This window comes from Amphiprion ocellaris, chromosome 5 (assembly GCF_022539595.1).
Source record: "Amphiprion ocellaris isolate individual 3 ecotype Okinawa chromosome 5, ASM2253959v1, whole genome shotgun sequence".
Taxonomy (NCBI): domain Eukaryota; kingdom Metazoa; phylum Chordata; class Actinopteri; family Pomacentridae; genus Amphiprion; species Amphiprion ocellaris.
In genome coordinates this window covers 29,054,180-29,072,959 of record NC_072770.1, presented here as the reverse complement: position 1 = coordinate 29,072,959, position 18,780 = coordinate 29,054,180, and the positions used below count along the sequence as shown (strand labels likewise).

General features: G+C 38.3%; 1 protein-coding gene across 1 annotated transcript; it reads right to left on the bottom strand.

Annotated features, from left to right (window-relative positions):
• Positions 1-293: 293 nt before the first annotated feature.
• Positions 294-18,015, bottom strand: fkbp5 (FKBP prolyl isomerase 5). The gene is given in 12 exon segments (XM_023280262.3): positions 294-2,893; positions 2,896-2,988; positions 3,873-4,112; positions 4,226-4,411; positions 4,503-4,586; positions 4,784-4,874; positions 7,677-7,833; positions 7,937-8,051; positions 10,335-10,477; positions 11,250-11,394; positions 12,189-12,321; positions 17,609-18,015. Coding segments are annotated over 11 exon segments (1,446 nt in total). The 5' UTR covers positions 12,294-12,321; positions 17,609-18,015; the 3' UTR covers positions 294-2,806.
• Positions 18,016-18,780: the final 765 nt, after the last annotated feature.

Here is an 18,780-nt window from a genome sequence, read left to right as displayed (position 1 = left end):
TGAGCTTCAAAGACATGCCTGGTTGAAATATGCTTGAACTATGTCTATATAAGTATCTAATATATTCTACATGGAACATACTTGGAACAAGATTTTCAGTTATAAAACACAGAAAAATAGCAATTCAAGTAGTTTTATGTCAACTCATATATTAACTTGACATACATAATTTTGATGAAAGCTAAAAACTTCTCCCCATTTAACCATTTTTGTGAGAAAAGCTCTTCCAATGCTAAAAGCTCTGTAAAGATGTAATTACACAGTAATATAGTGACCTGCAGATGACATTGCTCTTTAAATGCAACTCTTGGATTTATTTAATGCTTTTAAAGTGCAAAAAAATAAAAAAATATATAAAGAGGACATGAACAAAGGTACCATATGCAGTTTTTTTTCTGAAAATATTTCTTTTGCATAAATGCCGGTTTAAAACATTGATCACATTTTTTTGCTTTACAGGGGAATAATCTTCTGGATACATGTAAACATTTTTTTATGACATAACATTTCAATTTGAATTTAATCTCACATTGGCCATACTGCAGTTTAACGCCCCGTTTCTTTTTATCCTGCTTCTTTGTCAAAATAACTCCTGGAATTTTCTTTTGTCCAAGTTATCAAAATGGTCAATGTAGCAGTAGGAGGCCTGTCAATCTTTTACTTTTAGCTGTAGTTGACAGTGGGGTAAAATAGTCTGTATATTCTTAAATACAATTTATAATGGCTAGAAAAAGTACTTCATGCTCATCTCCACTGTACAAAATGTTTGAGTGTTTAGAGCCAGCAGTACTTGAAAACATTTAGCAACAAGCTGTTTAAAAACCTTGTTAACATACAACAATACGTATCGACACACACACACACACACTGTTGATTTTTTTTTTTTTTACACAAAATATTTAAGACAGCTGAGGTTTTCATTCTGAACCAATGTTTATAAAACATCTCAAAATTATTGTCTAGATTTCATCCAGACAGTTTATGAAAAGATAACAGTGTTGGTTTAACAGTTACCAAAGTGCATCATTGTCCACTACACTAACATTCACACACTTAAAAATAAAAGTTTAAAAAAGAGTAGATTGAGTGCGAAATAAACACCTGTTTCAGGACTGAGGCAAAAATAACTGCACAAATGTAAAGATATGTAGCTGATCACATTACCAAAACAGAAAAATTCATGACATTTGTTAAAAGCTGAAAGAAAGCTGTGGTTCGGATTATTTTTAAAGCTAAATTGCAGTTTTTATGTCCCTCACTCACTTGTACTCACTACATTTACCCTGCTAAATACAAAGGCAGAAATGCAGTGCATTCATTTTGTGGTCGGTTTCAATCATAATTTTTTTTTTGATCAGCTGAAATAATGCTGCATGTATTTACCTGCTCAATGACGGTTTTATGTGCATCGGAGATTGTGCCATGCTCTTTATGCAATTAGCTGACAGATCAACGTACAATAAGTGCAACAGAAGAAGAAAGTTTGAGTCATCAGTCACTAAATTCTATTGAAGCTCAGGAGCGAAAACATTCATTTTTATATGTGTATATTTTCTCTGTTGTATTTTTTTTTATTTTATTAAAGTTTTTGCAGCTGCCATCAGTCCACAGAATTCACCTGTTATCACTCAACAGACAACTATCTTCTGTTGTTTGCTTGCTTGATCAACTACAATACAAGATTGGCTTCTTGTAAAATAAACTACATTTACTGCCTCACATGGTTAATGGTTAAAATACAAGATTTCAGCATGCATGTATTCAGGAATAAATTATTTTAGTGCATGACCGCTGCCTGGCTCATATTAGGAAAACAATGCCTCATCTTTGCCCAAAACCAAGCACCAAATTTGAATTGTGTTTTGTGGAAATAATAACTCCAGACCTCAGTTTGGGTTTGCAGGACCAGGTAGTGATTTGGCTTTATAGGAAACAGCCGAATGCTGGAAATAAATCTCATAACAATTGAGTTGCAATAACCAAATGCTCTAAATTGTGAGTATTGTACAATTTCAGAGTCGTGATTTTATAGAATTTACAATCTGTAGTTTGTGCTTTTTTCAGATTCTGCTAAATGCTTTTGGTGTCTGGTGAGAATTTATGCTTTGTGTCTGTGATTTAAGACCATATTAAACATTTAGGTCAGGAGAATATTTTTTAAAGTCATTGATTTGCAGATTTTAACAATATTCCAACTCTAAGTGAACGTAGGCTTATGTAAGTGCCTATACTCTGATTCTTCATTGTCAACCAAATTCAAAGTTGTGGCCAAAACAGAAATGCAGGATTGATTGTATTTTTGTTTAACATACCACTGAGCTAACAGAACTTGTTAAACCTTTTATCTAAATACATATTGCACATTTAAAAATTAGCAAAGTTTCAAGTCTGAATCCCAAACACCTCATGGTGCATGCATGCTGCTGCCCCGAAAAAAGGCTTAATACCAAACACAAGTCAGAGGTCTGAAAACCAACAAGTGTGGTTTTGGAATCAGAAGCACACTGTGGAGGCACATGACAACTCTACACAGTAGGCTAACGACAAAGAAAATGAGATTTCTTTGCATTCTTGAAGTAATCAAACCATAGTTTTTCAAAATAAAATACGGGGGCTTGAAGTGCTCACCAGTCTTACCTCACTGATTCTGTAGAACTAAATCCACTGGGAGCTGCGTCCTGGCAGTTGGACAGTCCATGTGACGGGAAATGCTGTGTGGCTTGCAAACGTCCCTGCTTACGCTCTACTTTATATGCGGGAATGGTCACGCTGGATTTGGGGATAAAGAAGTTTGGATTAGAGGTTTTTATTTAACTTCATTCCTGCCTCTGCCCCCGACCTGGAAAGCAAAGGGAAGCTTTCTCTTCTCCCCCTCAAACGTCACTGTTATGGCAGGCAGTCCTGACTCCTCCGCCGCCGTTTAATGCCCACTTCTCCGTTCATGCCGCTCCTCTCGCTCTCATCCCGCCTCCTCTTCGTCCTCCTCGTCTGTTCAGGAGACACAATGTTTCAGATGAAGTACGAATGACTACAGCCGTCTAAAAGAGAATTTCTTGTGATACTTCATACCTAAAGACCAGCTGAAATATGATAGAAATCAATACATCCTGAACACTCAAGCAATTTATCCATTTTATAAAATGTGTCTCCAAAAATTAGGTAAACAGAATTTAATTTAAATAAATGAAGACTATTTTGACTTCAATGAAATTAATATTGTGTTTTTGCTTTAAATGCTCTTGACATTGTTTTTGACAGAAAAGGGATTCGGCATCAATAGATGAGAAACTCAATCTCAACACTAGAGGTCAGTATCACCCTGTAGAAGTGCTGGGATGATACAGAAGCACAGTTTAGTGCCAGAATGTTAACTGAACTGGAGGGATGGATCAGTAACTTACACCATAATTCCCAAAATGGCCGATCATGAGTAATAGAAAAGGTAAATGTACTTATTCTGAAAGGAGTTACAGAAGTCAGACATGCCTAAAAAGCCTCTTATGTATCTTCCAGAGCTGGAAAAATAAAAGACCTGGTCCTGTTACAGTACAGGCTGAAATAAAATAACTCCACCTCTTAGTGGTTGTGAAGCTTAGTTGTCTTGTTTATTTGCCTCAATACAAATAAATGCAATGGGTGCCATGGGTGCTGTTTTGTTTCAATTTAGTTTTTCCATTGTAAAATATCCCAAAACAACTGTTAGTTTATTAGTAAAACTCTAGGAAACATGGTGATTTCTCAAGGAAGAGAAAAGAAATAGAAAAAAGAACAGAAAAAGAAACAAAATGAAAAAGTGGGGAAGAGCAAAGCACAAAAACAAGTCAGGCTGACAACATGTTCTACATTTAGCCAAGGGTAGTGATTTTACAGACCTTGGCATCCCGTTCTGCAAATTTTTGGAACATGTTGGCGTAGGTTTTCTTGTCCTGTTCATGATGTTCCTTAATCTTGCTCTGGCAGATGGAAATCTGAGCACGAGCTGCACGATTTGAGGAGTTGACTTGCAGCACTTGCTGAAAGTCCGCCATGGCCAGGCTAAACTCGTTGCGGAGGAGCCGGGCTTCCCCCCGACGATACAGAGCCTTCTCATTGCTCTTATCAAGCTCAATTACCTGACACAAACATACACAGCGTCGCAATATCAATTAGCAACAAAAACTACGCAGGACATTCAGCAGCTGCACTGAGGGAGGACATGGAGCATCATCAGGGTCATGCAGCTCACCTTGTTGCAGTTGTCTATGACTTGTGAAAACTCTTTTATCCGCAGGAAACACAGCGCCAAGTTAAGGTGAGCTGTCACGATATAGTCTTGTATCCTCTTCTGTTGCTCGATTCCAGAACCACACTCCATCTCCAACCACGAAGTGATGCGCTGGTACTGGATGACTGCCTGGTAGTACCGTCCTGCCTAATAAAGAAACAGAACAGCTACTTACAAAGATAGAAACAAGATAAAAATTATCTTTTGATAAGACATAAGACCAGCATAGGAAATGTACCTTAAAATACTGATTCCCTTTATTCTTCACGTCACCAACCAAATCCAGCTTTTCACTCAAGTCCATTTCCCAGGATTCTTTAGCCTTTAGGAAATTCCCAGAGAGTGAATTAATTTAGATATTATGTTTTAGATCAAAGTATGTACATAACTATGCTATGGAGTAGATAGAAAGAAATGAAAAGCCAATCCCAAGTCCAAAATTGCACATTCTTCTATTCAGTTCTAATCTAATGTGTTGTTTTATTCATTAAACCATAGAAAGTAAAAACTAGTGCTCACCCTTTGAAAGTCTTTGAGGGTAACTTCATATACAACGTCTTTGTCTGGTCCAATGTTGTACTCTGGTTTACCTTCGCTTCCAAAGCCATATCTGTAAACATAAAAGACATGAGCCTGTTAACAACACTAAAGAAATTGGAAAAAAAAAAAGAACAGTTATTTTGAAACATGACATTAAGAGTCATAATCCTGCCTGTAACATAATATAATACCCCAGTAAAAACTTCTATTCAAAACACAGTCTCAAAATGCAAACATGTAAAATAAACCCGCTTTCATTTTTGAGGGAATTTGTGATGAATTTATGGAAAAAACTACCCAACATGGTTGGGCAACAGTTGGTTTTAATAGACTTGTGTTTAGACTAAGAATTTATATTATACATCCAAGGATTTAAATATAAAACAGATCCAGAATGCACAGTGAACGTGTATACTTTGAAAGCAGAGAGGCGAATAATTCTTAACTGGAAAAGCTATAATATGCTAAGTGGAAGTGATTGAAGAGCATATGGTATGATTACACATATACCGCAAGAAATATACAACACATTTCAGGAAATTTTGGAGTGTCTGAAAAAGATTTTTGGCGCATTTGCAGAAACGGATGGAAAAGTTCCTCTCTAGAGATAAGTATGGATTTTTTTCTTATTTGAACCGTAGAAACATTTACGTCTTTTGTTTGTATCCCTTTAGGTTTGTTCCTGTGTTATTAGGCTACTTGAACTTTTAGTTTGAACTTAGTGTGCTATGTATTCCTAGTACTTATCACCAGTACTTTGTTTTGCTTTTGCCTGAAGGGATGACGGGGAGGGCTGGTGTGGGCACAGCTGTGGGAATGATATGATGTGGTTAGGGCAGTACACTGTGTACTGTTTGTTTCTATAATCCCTCTGTTTTCCTGTCTATTTGATTGACGTTTGTGACATTTAAATTTAGGGAGTGATACACTGTGGTCTGGGCTTTACTGAGCATGTGTTTTCCGTTCATATTTTCCACCTTTATTGTTTGCATGTAATTTATGCTTAAATGAAAAATTCTAATTTAAAAAAGGGGAAACAAAACTACAAACAAAACTACATGAAAAGCGAGCTGAACTAAGTTACATATGAGCTATTTTTATGAAAGGAGAATACTATGAGCAGAAATAATGATAAATTTCAAGCCTTTTAGACTGTGAGCCTGACAGTTTAGACGTGGAAACCACTGTACATGTACGTTTTTGACCAGTGAAGTATATCACTTGGTCAGTATCAGTACCATATCCACACTATGTAGACATTCATTCATACTGAGATTACTTTCAGTGAGTGTTTTCCACCACTGAAAAGACTACGATTAAATTGTCAGAGATTTGATGATTTGTGACTGCACACTGTGTGAAACATAAATGTTACTACGTAGAGCACTTCTCAAACACTGGCCACAGCCACCCTGAAGCCCCACTGAAACCCCAGTGGCCATCCTAGATCTGAGTATAATTCATTGACTATACTTAACGAACCTCCCATGTGTAAGTTTCAGTTAATGGAACTACAGTATCCCAGTGCAAGTGAAAGCAGCATTAACTGACCTGCAACAGAGATGCAAAACAGCAGCCAGTTGGCTTTATAACCCGTCCATAAACATACCAAAGAGAGCAAAAGATGCAGTTTGCATGCCTTCAGTTGACAGCAGTACCCACACAGACCTCACCAAAATTACAGAACATTTTTTAACGTATGTCGAGTTTCATCTCATTCTCTTTGCTCCTCAGTTTCACATCTATTACAAACTGAAAGTTTGCTACAACAAATACAGTCACATCAAATTTTAATAATAATGAATGCAATCTGGATTTTGGCAAAACATTAGCAGGAGCTGAAATTTAGTTTGCTAGAACCTGTCCTCCACATTTATCACACACATGCAGCATCAAACAGTAGCAGGACCCATATGAACAAGAGAGTTGCATCCATGTGACATAACAGCAGTAACTTCATTAAATATTAAATTATCCCCAACATGAAGGACAGGATCAGTCAGGATCTAACCGTAAATGACGCAGTGTATTCTGTGTTCAGACGGGTGAGCTGCCACACAAAGAGACATAGTTTCTAGGCTGCAGTTACATTGTTTGTCACACATTGGAATCATGAGCTCCATCGCAGCTGGATAATATTTTACTGTAAAATTCTGATCCATTAACTAAAGTCACAATATTTTTCAGTTACAAGAGGTGTTTTTGTACTAGGCAGATTTTTTTGTTTCACATCAGGATATTTGCAGCAGTGTGAGTGGATCTGGCCTCTCTAATTATTAAAATAAGCACCAAAATATGGCAAAAGGTAACCTCGTATAAACAAAACAGACTTTATTGTTCCATAGGTTGATGTAGTTAATAAATTATCATCACACATGGACAAAATTGTCTGTATTGAAATATACTTTGGTTGTCTTGTCTGTAAGTGAATTTTTTCCGTACAACTACAGCAGCATCATCTCCTGGGCTATTTTGAAAGGTGGTCTTCCCAATAACCAAAATGCTAACTATTCCTGTCTATGTTAGTCTATGCACATCAGACAGTTAATGACAATAACTGTAAAATAACAAACTAAAGTGCATAGAATTCCTAAAATTCAGTTATGACTTTTGGATTCTGTGTAACAACCAAATGATTTTCAGTGACCCCACCTGGTCACCCATATGAAAGTTTACTGGAAGCAGCACTGTAAGTCCCATCAAGTAAACAGTTCCGGGGAACATAATCGCATTGTGGGCTTACAAGTGTAATGAATGAGCCAACGCAGCATGAAAATCCAGCTGACATAATTCACAAAGAAACCCCACAGAGAGGCTTCACTGTATGTACATCGAGAGAGCAAACAGATTCTAAGCTTTGTTAGTAACTTACTTTGGTTTTAAGTAAAGTACGCAGCACTCTCCTTTCTGCATCTTGTCTAAGGCTCGGTCCACTCCCAGGGGAATGCCTTTATCCTCACCTTCACCAACAACAAAGCTGACGTCCCTGCAGTCAAACAATCGGCCTCCACAACTTCCCTGCAGGTGCACTGTGGGACACATGACACAGCTTAACCTCTGATGTTACCATTTAATGTACTTGTTATTTAACACAATATCCATAATTATCTAAGAAACAAATAATCTTGTTACCGTCAACACTTGCTCCATCGTTGGGATTAGTGTAACCGTCCCCTTTGACCTTTATTCTCCTTACGATGCCGCCGTCGTCCGTGAGCGCCTCACCTTCAAACTTGAGCAGCTCCATCTGCGTTGTTGCAAAAATTGATTCCATCATTGTTCTTCACAAATAGTGATATAAGGCAGAATACAAATTCCAGCTCTGCAGAGCTTTGTATATGGTGCTACAGTAGGTGTGGGTGGAGAAAACCAAATACATAACGAAAAATAAGTAGGAGTCATCACAGAAAACAAGAAAACAAATGAAGACATAATGATGACTGTTGGAGATAAAAGTACACTGTGAACTCAGACATACAGTGTGTGTGTATACATTATATGTCTAATAGGATAAATACAATGGATCAGCCAGTTATTACCAGTAAATGTCTTTCCCATGCAAAATGACTAAATATCAATTGTGACAGGAGCATTTTTGCTCCTGTCACATTTTTACTTGCTGAGGGCTCATTTTTCACGAAAATATAAAGTCCTGACCTCTGTGGAAACAGTACAACCACAGCTAGAAGTAGAAAGAACTCAAAAACCTCTCCAGTGCACATTTACTCATGTGACATAACAGCGGTAACTTCATTAAATATTAAATTATTCCCAACATGAAGGACAGGATCAGTCAGGATCTAACTGTAAATGACGCAGTGTATTCTGTGTTCTTCAGTATGACACAGACATAAATCATACGAGAGGAAAAAACACAAGTTTAATATCTTTATTTACTTATTTTACAAAGGTTGAAAGAAAAACCAGAATCAATTTGAACATTTTTTCCAAGTGCCCACATGTGTTACCAATACTGGAAGAAAAGTGGCTCTATATACTATAAATGTTTTACTACTAATATTTTTAATTAGTTTCCAGACTTGTCCTCTCTCTGCTCTGTGTAAACACAGCCTGCAGTTTAGCCCCATTTAGTCGAAAAGTTCCTCAATTTTATTATTCACAGGACTGTTAGTTACAGAGTCAGGCAAGGTTTCTCAGTTGTGCCAAGAGGCAGAAAATTCTAATTATCTTTTACCAAACCTGGTTAGAGCAAATATTTCTCTTTTGGCAGATGCTTTAATAAGACATGTAGAATAAAGAGATTTTAATGAAAATCACAATTTTAGCTTAGATGTGGCTAAGTTTTCACGACTTAATTGAACATTGACTAAGTAGTCGACGGATCATCAGAAAGTTAAGAATCAAACAATGCTTTCTGTTTTTACAGATTCTGGCAATTTTTTTGAAAGACAATGTGCCTTTTGGGCTTCCTCTTATTCCACCTCTTTAGTGTGTCTACAAATACATCAGCATTGTTGTAGCTCTTTATTGAAGCTAGATTTTATTATCCAACGCTTTACTGATGTCTCATTCATCATTTTGGACACAACTTCCTCAATTTCACCCTGGATGTCTTTGGAAACTTTTGAATCTCTGCTAACTTTTAAAATAACGTTCTCTGGATTTAAACAAAAATTGACTCAAGTTTGCAATGACTGTTCCTTCAGTTGTCTGTGGGATTTAGAGTAAGAGCAACAAGATTCAGTAGAGGTTTACTGCACCATATTTATATTATAAGGCAGCATAACAACATTTCATACATAGCCAAAAACACACTAGATTAAGTATTGGTATTGTGTAGTAAATTCATAAAAATTAAATTAAATTAAATTAAATGTTTTAGATTTTATGGGTGACAACAATTTCATTTAATGCTTTGAAGAACTGTTTTATATTATTACAAAGATTTTTCACTGTGGTTGTACTCATAAGTTTAGACACCAGCCTCCACATATGGATGCAAGCTGGAGTATTTTTAATGGTTAAAAAAATACATTAATTTATAACCTAATATAACCTTAATAGGTCTGTTTTTGCATAATATAATCATCAGTCACATGTGAAGTCAACACCTTGCTATAAAACACTTGTTAACATCTGACACAGTTAGTCTGCAAAGTTGAAACACCGACAAAAGGTGTAAAATGGGGGTAAAGCCTTCATGTTTATGAATAAATTGTGTTTATAGAGGGGGGTGACTTGTAAAGCAGAGCTGCTGACTACATCTCTTTTGAATTTCCCCAGCTTTAAATTATAAATATCTTTGATGAGATATTTATAGAATAATCTATTTAATGAAATAGAATTTCAGAATAATCAGATCTGTATCCCCATTGAGGTCCAGGCTGACAGACTGGACTACACTGGCTGTTTGAGTGAAGGGGATTAAAATAGACAAACCAGTTAATTTTATGACCAGAGAGCTCTATCTGCAGAGACACGAGCCGTACTCCTCAATTATCAAAGTCCCTCGGTGCGACGCAGAATTAATGCACGGCACAAAAGGCAGCAGTGACGCAGGCACACCTACCTCGAACACTACTGGAGAACAGGGAGGAATTTTGTTGGGATTTCCAGCAGCTCCATAAGCGTACTCCGGTTTACACAAGAACGTGCACACCTCACCTCGCTGCATGGACAGCACGCCGATGTCCCAGGCTTTGAGGACTTGTCCTGCATGGGAGTGGATGAAACAAATTTAAAATATGAAGGGATTTTGTTGCCTTTTTTTTAAAAAAATGCCTCAAAGGTTATGTAACAAATATACATACAATCATCTGAAATTTAAAGGAATTGATCGTTATTTCGGTCAAGACATTTCAATCACTTTGTCACTAAAAATGGGGTGAAAAGTTTGATATACTGTCAAATCTGTTTGTGAAATATGAAGGTACTGCCAGAAGATGTTAGCCTAGCTTAGCATGAATCTAAAAACACGGAGCAACTAGCTATGCACTATATTCGAGAGAAAAAATCTGCGCAGCTAAGAAGTCATTACTGACTCAGATGTGACCAGCAGTCACATGACAATAATTCAGGGGCTATCGGCTGAACTGCAGGCTGTGTTTTCACAGAGCTGAGAGGAGACAAGTATGGAAAAAAATCTTAAAATGCAAATATTTCAATATCAGTCAGTATTTTGTATTAGTAACACCCGTGGGCACTTGGAAAAATGTAAGACAAATTGATTGCTTTTTTTTGGTAACATCATTAATGAAGCAAATTAGCAGGACAGAGTGAGGCTACCTATTTTCCATGCTTCATGCTAAGCTAACCGGTAGCTGGCTGAAGCTTCATATTTAATGAACTGAAATGAGAGTAACATCTGTCTCATCAAACTCCCAGCAAGTATATAAATATATTTTCGAAAATGTTAAACTACTCCTTTAATAAAGAGACAACACTGAAGTACCATCAGTTTTGACAGTTATGTAAAGTCACCTACCTTTGCCTACATTGAAGGAAAAAGGTTCTTTACGATCTCGACTGCAGTCAAATTTCTTCCCCGTGAGCAGCTTCCCAGTGTAGTGGACCGTTACTCTGTCCCCGATCATTGGCCGGTCTCCATCTAGTCCCTGACGTTTCACCACCTGCACACACAAAGACACATTTCCACTTCAACTAACCACTGGACAAAGGAAATTACAGAGAGAGCAGCTGTAAGACCCAAAGAGGAGGAGACACAAAAAACATGACAGGAGTCTTACTTTGTACAATAAAATTTGAAGCAACAATCTGACTTTAGTATATCCTTTGCAACTGAAGAATGGGATCATGCCTGGAAAGCACTTCTCAAGGCATTTACATTGCTAAAGAAAAAAATGATCAATTGTAATTTTGTACAAACCCCTGACAGATCACATAGGATGGGTATTTTTAGCTCTGATCTTTGTTGTCATTGCAAACCAGATAAAGGCACTTTTTATGATATGGTTTAAGGTTGCACTCCAGTAGAACATTATGCAATCTCTGGGAAAGCTTCTTGGCAATACTGTTGGTTGCCATCCAGCAATGTACCTCTTTGATTTCACTGTTGAAGGAACCTGGTCCAAACACAACAATGTAAAGTGTAACAACCGGATGCGTGACGGCTAAAAGACTGATAGCGACAAACTGGAAATACGCAGATCAGCTGAAAGAGGAAGTGTGAACTTCAAACATTCCTGGAGATGTGGAGCTGTGTCTAATCCTCATGAAGCTTGTAATGAGTAAGAACAACTGTGGAAGTTAATAAAGTACACTGTTCCTATAACACCTACCTTCTCTAGAGGCTTGAGACGTACTATCAAAGCAGCATCAAACAGTCACTATAATCCCTCTGTGATTTTTAATTCTCCTCCTTGTATAAAATAGACAAATAAACGGTAGCAATGACAATAAATACCTTGATAACTCCTTGGTCTTTATTGGGTGTTACATCAATGCCCTTTGCAGCAAGCACAGCTCTGGCTGACTGGCCATCCATAGACAAATCTTGATCAGTGGTCATTTCTGTGTGTGGGCATCACACAGTAACACTGCAAAAGATATAAACACACAAGCCGACATGTTAGCAATCAGAGCACCGTTAACTACATGTCCGTGTGTCTCTTTATTTCACTCTGGGAATTTAAAACAAGAAAAGCGACGCATGATTGTGGAGCAGGACTGGAAAAATGACGGTCTTGGATAAAAACTATCAATGAGATCTCCATAATCCACCCAGTAAATATGACTTTTTCCACCACATTACATAACTTGCAGCTATTTAAGGACACGTGTTCTAAATCTATGTCCAGCACCAGAAATATATTTCCAGTTTCAGTTTCACAGATAATTGCATAACTATAAACCTAAAGGCAGCAAGATGTTGCTTACTTCACACATTGTATTTTGTAACATGCACTGTACTCACAGAGGTACAGTATGTACAACACTGTTCCTTTATGGCCCTTTGTGCACTTTGACAGCCCATAAATGACATCTGGGTATTTCACGGGCACCGAAATTAAATCCGCAGTACAGTCAAGCCTCATTCAGAATAAGACGTCCCCACTGCTTATTTTCTAAGAAGCATTTCAACACTATTCCAGATTTCTCTCTTAAAAAAGCCTCATATGCACAGAGAAAGCGTGGGCTCAACCACACTCGCACACACTGTACTGATAAAGCTGCAGCATCACAAATAGAGTCACGTTATCTCTATTCGTGTTTAGGATGACACAGGTGAAAATGTTGATTTTGACCAGGGAACTGGGGTGATACACTGATATAATATCTTATCGGGGTTTGGTCTTGTCTTCCAGTGCTGTGATACAGTATGTATAATAGTAGTATGATTTAATGTAAACTCTCCTGGGTCTCTCTGCAGCTTTTCTTTAATGTATTGACTGTTTTAGCCAAATAAAATATAAAGTGAAGGATCATCATATCCAGATAACTCTCTTTTTCTTGTGTTTTCTTATATTTTACTTCACTATATACAGATATTGTATATAAATGAACTAGCTTTCTTACCAAAATAAAAGCATGTAAATCAGACTAAAAACTGTCATTCTCCCCTTTTACAAAATCATTATGAACCACTGCGTAACACTATTGTAGAGATATACTTTATATTGTGTTAAGACATGCCATCTTTTTGTACTTTAAGTTTTACTAATTTGTATTAACAAGTTCTGATATCCTGTCTTACACAAATATAGATAGATATACTTTTTAATCTAGTACTAATATGATAGTTGAGTTTTGGTTAGTGGTATCATCTTTTTTTGGAGACTTGCTTAGAGATATTTGACTTTTTTTTTTTAATTCAAAGGTAAAGTCAGGGATTCTAATCCTGTACACTTTTTGTCAGATTCAGTGAATATCTCTACGAGCAGTGAGCACTGAAAGAAAATCCGGTGTCAGAGCACAGCCTTGAAAATGGGACTGATAAGTCTCTCGGACCAATTTGCACAACACTATTCCAGAGTGCCCTGTGCACATTTGTGCTTGTGCACAGGGCAGTGGGAAAAGGGAGGGGGATGGGAGACGGGGGAAGACAGGGTGCAGTGGGGGAAAGAGGGATGATAAATATGGAACATGCTATCTAAATACCAACAGTCTTTCTAGAATCACAGTGAAGAAAACAAATATAAATACATGTCAATTTGTAAAATGAAGACAATCTTATCTAAGAATAAATGAATATGTTACAAATGTGGCCTTACTTTTCCTACCTGTCTGTAGTGTACCGAAAAGGTATTAAAGTTTGATATTTATTTTTAGAAGCAGAAGTAGAGTAATTCATAATTTCACGACAACTATATGTCATTTAATTATTTTTTTCTATAATAGTGCCAGTACGATTGGTTTGGTGCTGCACCTAAATGATACTTTAAAAATAAAAAGTAGAGACCAAAGATCGTATATTTTAAACTTAATACCACGGAAGTGTTTTACCTTGGATAAATGCTTTTCCCCAGGAATTGAAATGCAATCAAATGTAAAATGCTATCTAAACACAAGCAGTGGCAAAAGTACCTTGCCCGAGTACAAGAAGTACTCAAATTTCAAATCATAATCCAGTGACAATAAATAATAAGGAAATAGAACATCTGACACTGAAGGAAACATTTCTGCACCAAAAATCTTTGATATCCATCCTGACAGACTGACAGATAGACAGAAGTTAGCTGCCAGCATTTCACGCCTCCATGTGGCAAAAAGACTTTCGGCGGCAGCTTTGCCAGAGCAATAAAACTAATTACATGTTGATGCTACAGCTGCTAAATGTTGCTTCTCTCATCACAGCAGCAATTGTTGTCTACATGTTTCTGCACCAACGCACACGACTAGCAGCCCGCCCTGACACAATAATCTTGACATTGTCTGAAGACAATGAAAAAGCTACTTAGCTATGTTAAGCATGTTGGCAAACACTATCCAGTGATTATTATCACATGCAACAGCTGAGTCGTTAACACTTGCTCACATCAGATCACAGCTGCTGCGCTCCGTGTTGAGATGTTACTAAGGTTAGCACTGTTGGCCGGAGCAGTGAATTGCAATAACTTTTACAATGAGACAGAACATGTCAGGCAGACCAACAAATGCTTTTTTGCTTGTCAAAGACAATCGTGTAGAGCTCTCCCTGTAGGAACATTATTATATTTAGACGTATAATATTTTCAGCTAAAATAGTCTCTTCGTTTGCACACAGTTATCGGGCCAAACTGGATACAAAATATACTTTTTCTAAACATAATGAAGCTATTTTTTTCAGGGAGCATTTTCTGCTGTGGAGTTTTTGGTAAGGCAGAAATCAATGTGCAATTTTTGGACTCCGCATTTGGACAAGCAATTTGTGTTTTCACACTGACCAACAAGTGCAAGCAAAGAAGACAGGACATTTTCTTTTTAAAATCAATGTATTGCAAGCAAAACGTGGTTTAATTTTAATTAAATAAATGCTTGAATGCATGCTGGTTGTACATCAGTGAATCCATAGAGAAAAAGACTTAAATAAAGTCTGTGGGGTTTTTTGTTTTGTTTTGTTTATTTGTATCTCTTGTGTTTATAAGAGGAACTGTATAAATAAGGATGTGAGATCATCTCACTGATGTTTAATCACTATCACACCTTAATTCTCACCCCAGTTTAGGTCCAGAAGTGTAGACAGACCTTTGCTCTTCTGTTTTTGTGTTTAAAACACATTTAAATCACATTGCCTTTGGCAAACTACATAAAATCCTTCTGACTGTAGAGGCCGGGGGACTGATGCGGGGGACAGGGTGGGGTACACCGGACAGCACACAGCAGCAGCCACTTAACATTTCCACGGAGATGATTTGAGGCTAAACTTTGCTCAGGGGCAGGTTGTTCTAACAGAGAGGAACAGCAGCTCCTCGTTCCCTGCATCAGTTCTTCCGGATTTTTCCATCTTCTGTCCCGTCTGACATCCTTTACATGCCAGATGCATAAAAACTATGCTCTGCTGCAGGTCTCCAAGAGAATGTAAACACAAGAATTAAGCCGCAAAATTTGTACTTAATCGTATCAACACGCAACAAATGAGATCTAAAGAAGTGTAAGCTGAACCCACAAGGGTGAAACCAGAAAGATTTGTCTTTTTGACATCTGTACAGTTTATTCGGCTCCCTCACTTTGGTGCCACTTTCAGCAGATCAAATGTTTGTACATGGAACTCTTCAGCAGCGCAAAATATCCATTTCTCAGCAGCAGCACCTTGTCCCGTGTCTTTTAAATTTCATGGATTTTATTTTAGATGCAACTCGTGCATGTGCGTGTGTGTGTGTGTGTGTGTGTGTGTGTGTGTGTGTCTCTGAACACAATGTTCCTTCTATTCACAGTTCCCCGCTGGCAAAGCCTGATGGTGTTCACCAATCTGAGACCCCCTCACATACATCTCAGCTTCAAATTTTGGACAAAGAAAAAAGGCTGATTTTATTAAGTCAGATTAAGCCTACCTTTTTATTTGCATTAGCACGTGATTTAAATTGGGATAAATCGACGGGAGCATAAATGTGATGTATTGTATCATTATTAATTTCACATAAGTAAAAGTTACCTATTGAGTCGATAGTAACATTTAATTTGTTTGCTTATGAATCGTACTAGTAAACACTGGAAAAAGGGAACCAAGCTGCAAATATTTACAAATTAAGAAGGCACGTAGACTTCATGTACCTAAACTCTGATAGCCTGCGGAGGAATGCAGGAACAAGAACACAATGAAGCAAACAGCACCTTCACATACGCACACAGTATCTGTACATTCTGTCTCACATCCGTGCTCCACTGCTGATTCACATGTGAACATGTGAGTACACAGTGTACATGGCAGACCTATAAGCTGACATCCTGAAGCAGAGCTTTGTCTAACATGAGAGTGCTCTGTCTTTCTTTTCTTTTTTTAAATTTCCACCTCACAGCCTCCATCACAGGGTGTTCCAATGATGCTGTGAAGTTAAGGGGTATCATGTTTTTGGGAAAGCTGCAGAGGGTTTTAGTGCTACTTTTAACATGACGTGACACCACAAACCCTCAATTCTAGGTGCTTTGTTTTTTCAGGTGTAAGGCAACACTGTGGTGGCTTTTCAATTATTTATCTTTTAGTGTTCTTGGACATATAAGTCATTTATCTTGGTTAACTCTCTCCCCGAGGCAGGGTGATTCATCTGTGGGACTCCTACCTGAGTCCATTTCAGGAGGGCCACATCTGCTTCCATCTGCCCACCTTTAGACTAAATCTAAACACATGCACGGTGGCACCCATGCATTTCTGAAGTTATCCAGAGGCCACCATCATGCCCAGTAATGTGCAACTTGGTTCAAAAATGAGCAGGGTTGCAGAATGAACCCACGGTGTACCGTCACAGTTCTGAGAAAACAGTTACACAACCTGTCATTTATGAAGATACACCTAAGCCTACAGGGTTTCTGGATGTAAACTGTTGTCCTCATCCACCTCCGCTGAGACAGCACAGCCAAGTGCCACATTCACCGCACTCTCTCACCTACAAACACACACAGCCTTTAATCAGACCTTATTTTCCAGAGCGCAGTAGAATACAGCTGTAGCCTCAAATGCCCCCACACGTGTGGCCAATTCGGCATCCATCCTATGGCTCCACATGCAGCCCCGCTATTTTATTCTTTTATTCTAACCGGTGGATCACGGCAGACTGTGGATAATAAAAAGATGTATAACAAGTGGAAGTCAGGCAGGCGCGAGCAGAAAAGCGCAAGGAAACCATTATGGCTTAATTGACTCCTAAATTAATCTTTTACGCACAGAAAAGAGGAAATAAATTGACTTACATTTTCCTGTGGTGTTGTGTAAAAAAATCGAAGCGGCTGATATGTCAATCGGTGGGTTTTGTTTTTCTCCTTTTTCTCCTTTCCTCCTAATTCCCTCCTCGTCTCATATCCAGGGTACTAAATGTTCTGGGTGTAGGGTAGCGTCTCTGTTTTGCCTCCTCTCTCGCCCCTCTTTTGTGCCTTGGCTCTCCGGTGACGATGCCGGTGTAGTAGTAGTAGCCACATGGAGCTTAGACTTTAAAATGACACAGGGAGATAGAGGTAGAGACCCACGAGAGAGAGGGGGGGGGAGAGAGAGGGAGAGAGAGAGAGAAGGAACGTGTAGAGTTGTGGGAGGGCGTTTAGTGTAAAATTAAGGGCAGGTCTTGGAAAGCAGCCACAAAGTAACACAATGTTCCGGCTGTACTGTAGCTGTACCACACCGCCGCCGCTGATGAGAACACTGTGTTCCAATAGACACCCTGACCCTGTAACCCGTTCCGTGCCGAGCCAGGCCGGGAACAGGCTGTACCGCAGCAGGCTGTCCTCTCTCTCTCTCTCTCTCTCTCTCTCTCTCTCTCTCTCTCTCTCTCTCTCTCTCTCTCTCTCTCTCTCTCTCTCTCTCTCTCTCTCTCTCTCTCTCTCTCTCTCTCTCTCTCTCTCTCTCTCTCTCTCTCTCTCCGCTCAGCTGACAACACGTATCACCAGGCGGGGATGTGTAAGCACCGAAATAAAAGCACACCTCAGTGGCCGATAAGACGAGCGCTCAGACGGATTACTGTCAGTAAAATGGACGGTGACAAACAAAAACAAGGCGCCTTTTTTTCCTCCTTTTTTAAAAATCTCTGTTGATCGGACATGTTCATGGTTAAAGTCTAACTTAACTCCACGGTAGGCAGGTAGGTAGGTAGGCAGGGATCTCCTCAAATGCGCACAGATTTTTATTTTTATTTTTGCCTGGGTGGAGATCATTTGTCATCTTTTCCCAAACAACTAATGTTTACATTACTGCGGTGTTTACAACTATTCAGATCCTTTCTGTAAAGCTAGAAAGGAAGAAAAAACAATACCACAAGCAGCCTGGAGCTAAGTCATATTTACAAGTCTGATTTTGTGTGTAGATGTTTCATTCTGCATTATGATTTTTTAAAAATGTTTTTGCAAGCAGATAGAGCTGCAGATTCTTTTTTTTT